This window comes from Rhagoletis zephyria, unplaced genomic scaffold (assembly GCF_001687245.7).
Source record: "Rhagoletis zephyria isolate East Lansing unplaced genomic scaffold, Rhagoletis_zephyria_1.1 Rzeph_scaffold_05475, whole genome shotgun sequence".
Classification (NCBI taxonomy): Eukaryota; Metazoa; Arthropoda; class Insecta; order Diptera; family Tephritidae; genus Rhagoletis; species Rhagoletis zephyria.
Genome location: NW_016162558.1, coordinates 34,484 through 38,417, shown reverse-complemented (window position 1 = coordinate 38,417; position 3,934 = coordinate 34,484). Strand labels below are relative to the sequence as shown.

At 36.6% G+C, this 3,934-nt stretch overlaps 1 protein-coding gene across 1 annotated transcript in view; it reads left to right on the top strand.

Moving 5' to 3' along the window:
* The window catches only part of LOC108372131 (transcription factor Adf-1-like), a gene marked incomplete at its 5' end in the record, with an annotated part of 4,380 nt that extends 3,595 nt beyond the window's left edge, over positions 1 to 785 (top strand). Inside the window, one exon of the mRNA XM_017627782.1 lies at positions 629 to 785. Within this exon, the coding sequence (XP_017483271.1) occupies positions 629 to 785 (157 nt within the window). The remainder of the gene's footprint in view (positions 1 to 628) is intronic.
* Positions 786 to 3,934: the final 3,149 nt, after the last annotated feature.

Below are 3,934 nucleotides of genomic sequence, written 5' to 3'. Positions count from 1 at the left end.
CTACATTGCATTTGAATATGGAGAAGCAACTATCTGGAAGTATTTTACATAAAAAATTTACTAAGTATAGCCTTGTTTGTAGATGCAGTTAAAGAAAGTACATGAAAAGACACGATTTTTCTTTAATTCAAAAAAATTTAAATATTTCGAAAACGGTGACACTTTTACTTGAAAAAGTTTTGCCTATCAGGGAGCTAACTACCCCACCTGCCTTCTCCTCAATTTTGGCAGGTTACTTCTGGGACACCCTGTATAAAGTATTACACTCAGAAAAAGGTTTATGGCTCAGTTATGCATACTTGTCTTCACTTGACTTGACTTGAGAAGTGTCACATAATGATTCTGTTTAAAGAATTTTCTGTAAAAGTGATTAGCCAACACCAAATCGAACATAACTTTACTTGCAAGTCTGTTGAATTTTGATTTTCTACGGAAAGTCCTAGTGACATTTAATATTTGTGATGAAACTTGCGTTTGTTTACTTGATTTTGACAATTCTCTTCACACACTTGACATTTAATTAAGCACAGACGCTTGGCGCTTTTTTGGATTTTGACAAAAAGTAAGCATTATTTGTTAAATAAATGTTAAAATTTCGTTTATTAAATGATCCTTTTGTCATTTTCAGAATGATTGACGAGGAGCGGTTGATTGACTTGGTGCGGGACAATGAAGTCCTGTACAATAAAACCTGCGTGGGCTACAGGTTGCCGGCAAAGAAGTTGGCGGCTTGGGCTGCAATATCGCGGGAGCTTGGCGCGACAGATTTGTGTAAAGATCCTTAAATCCAAGTTGTATGAACAATATCCTTTTACGTTTTTAGAAGAGCAGTGTACCAAGCGCTGGATTTCACTACGTGAGCGATATATCCGCGAATTGCGGAAGCTTGACGCCCGTTAGGAAGTGCGCCGGCTTCGCAGCCGACCTGGCACTTCTCAACCAATATGGCTTTCCTTAAGCCGTTCATAGCACCAAGACCGTAAGTAGTTTGGTTTCTTTTACTTTAGTATAGTTACTGATAGAATGCCCGATTTTCAGCACTCGATGCACTATAAATTTTCTGGACACAAGCTATGGAAGCATGCTGTCTGAGCAATCTCCGTCATCGCCGCTTCTGTTTCCGTTGGCAGATGAGAACGAAGAAGGGTACCCTGAAAGGTATTCAGGCGATCCCGTGGCGTCGACGCCTAATATATCTAAAAAAATAAAGCGGCGAGATCAGGGTGACGACGGCGAGTTTAGTGAAGTTTGCCAGCTGTTTAAAGAGGTGCAGAAGGACCGATTGGCGGAGAACAAAACTTTGCGTTCGTTTGGCGAGATGATTGTAGCATCTATTGGCGAGATGAATGAAAGGAAGCAGGCGAAAGCGATCCAAATAATCACAAATGCTGTGATGACATTAAAATTAGAGCCTGACGACTAATGTCAAATCATAATACAGTCTTTTTTGTACAATATTCTATAAAGCAAAACATACAAAGTTCATTCTACAACAAACATTATGAATATTGTACGAAAAAATACTATTTGCTCATTTTTGCTGGCTACTTTAATTTTTTTCGAACTGCTAACAAAGTAACCAAAACGTTTATCAACACGATTTTCACAATACTTTAAAGGTTATTGAAATGTTCTTAACATAATGATTTTAAATGCTTTACATTGTTATGTATGTAAATGAATTAGTAATTTATTTTCTTAAAAAAACGGTACCTGAAGTAAAGTTAATTTGTAACGTTTATTGTTTTGTTTGTTATCCACAAAATAATAGGAGTGCGATCTTTTGACCAGTTTTGACTATTTCTTTTTTGTTTATTTAATTCTTAGTATTTGTTTATAAAATTGTAGCGTGTTATACAACAAACACCATGTAAAGTCGCATTTAAAACTTTGTATACAAATTTTAAAAATTCTGCACAGTTTAACCAAAATTTCAAATTTTTTAATCAGAATTTTAACAATTTTGGTATGCAGTTTTATAGCCCATTTAATTCTAGTGTAACGAAGTGCAAGTCTCAAGTTGGTAAAAAATCCCAGTGATTTTTGAGAATTTTTTTTGATGGCAGTGTCTTCCATATAAGAGAAATAGTCGAACATACTTTGTATGGAAAAAATGCGAAACACCTTCAACCAAAAAAATTCTCAAAAATGGTCAAAAGATCGCACTCCTATTACTATAAAGTATGGGTAACTGTATATACATACATGTACGTATTTGATTTACTTACATATATGAATTCTTGTCTTGTAATTTGTTTTGTACGTACATGTATGCATTCTTATTTTGTAATTTGTTTTGTACCTAATATAAATACATTATACGTTATTTTTATAACGTTTTAAATGTATGGTCTTTGTATTTCAGCTTTAAATTTTATGTATGTAGATACATACAGTGATGAGCAAAACTGTAACATGGTGTATCACTTTTTATTTCAGCCACCGCCATTTATTCGCATAGCGTAATTAATTTAAAATATCTATTTGTATCACTGAATTAGTATACTTAAAATTCTGAACTATGTATAAACTTCCCTAATGTTAAGAAATTTTAATAAGCGACATGGGTAGTTGGCAACACCAATGCTGATAAAGCAGTCATTCATTCTTTTTGACAGCTCAGAAAATTTTCACATCTGTCTCAAAGCGGTCACATACTTTTTGTGAAATAATCTATATATATAAAGTAATACACTCAGAAAAAGGTTTATGGCTCAGTTATGCATACTTGTCTTCACTTGACTTGACTTGAGAAGTGTCACATAATGATTCTGTTTAATGAATTTTCTGTAAAAGTGATTAGCCAACACCAAATCGAACATAACTTTACTTGCAAGTCTGTTGAATTTTGATTTTCTACGGAAAGTCCAAGTGACATTTAATATTTGTGATGAAACTTGCGTTTGTTTACTTGATTTTGACAATTCTCTTCACACACTTGACATTTAATTAAGCACAGACGCTTGGCGCTTTTTTGGATTTTGACAAAAAGTAAGCATTATTTGTTAAATAAATGTTAAATTTTCGTTTATTAAATGATACTTTTGTCATTTTCAGAATGATTGACGAGGAGCGGTTGATTGACTTGGTGCGGGACAATGAAGTCCTGTACAATAAAACCTGCGTGGGCTACAGGTTGCCGGCAAAGAAGTTGGCGGCTTGGGCTGCAATATCGCGGGAGCTTGGCGCGACAAATTTGTGTAAAGATCCTTAAATCTAAGTTGTATGAACAATATCCTTTTACGTTTTTAGAAGAGCAGTGTACCAAGCGCTGGATATCACTACGTGAGCGATATACCCGCAAATTGCGGAAGCTTGATGCCCTGTCAGCAAGTGCGCCGGCTTCGCAGCCGACCTGGCACTTCTCAACCAATATGGCTTTCCTTAAGCCGTTCATAGCACCAAGACCGTAAGTAGTTTGGTTTCTTTTACTTTAGTATAGTTACTGATAGAATGCCCGATTTTCAGCACTCGATGCACTAAAAATTTTCTGGACNCAGGAAGTGCGCCGGCTTCGCAGCCGACCTGGCACTTCTCAACCAATATGGCTTTCCTTAAGCCGTTCATAGCACCAAGACCGTAAGTAGTTTGGTTTCTTTTACTTTAGTATAGTTACTGATAGAATGCCCGATTTTCAGCACTCGATGCACTATAAATATTCTGGACACAAGCTATGGAAGCATGCTGTCTGAGCAATCTCCGTCATCGCCGCTTCTGTTTCCGTTGGCAGATGAGAACGAAGAAGGGTACCCTGAAAGGTATTCAGGCGATCCCGTGGCGTCGACGCCTAATATATCTAAAAAAAAAGAAAGCGGCGAGATCAGGGTGACGACGGCGAGTTTAGTGAAATCTTCCAGCTGTTTAAAGAGGTGCAGAAGGACCGATTGGCGGAGAACAAAACTTTGCGTTCGTTTGGCGCGATGATTGTAGCATC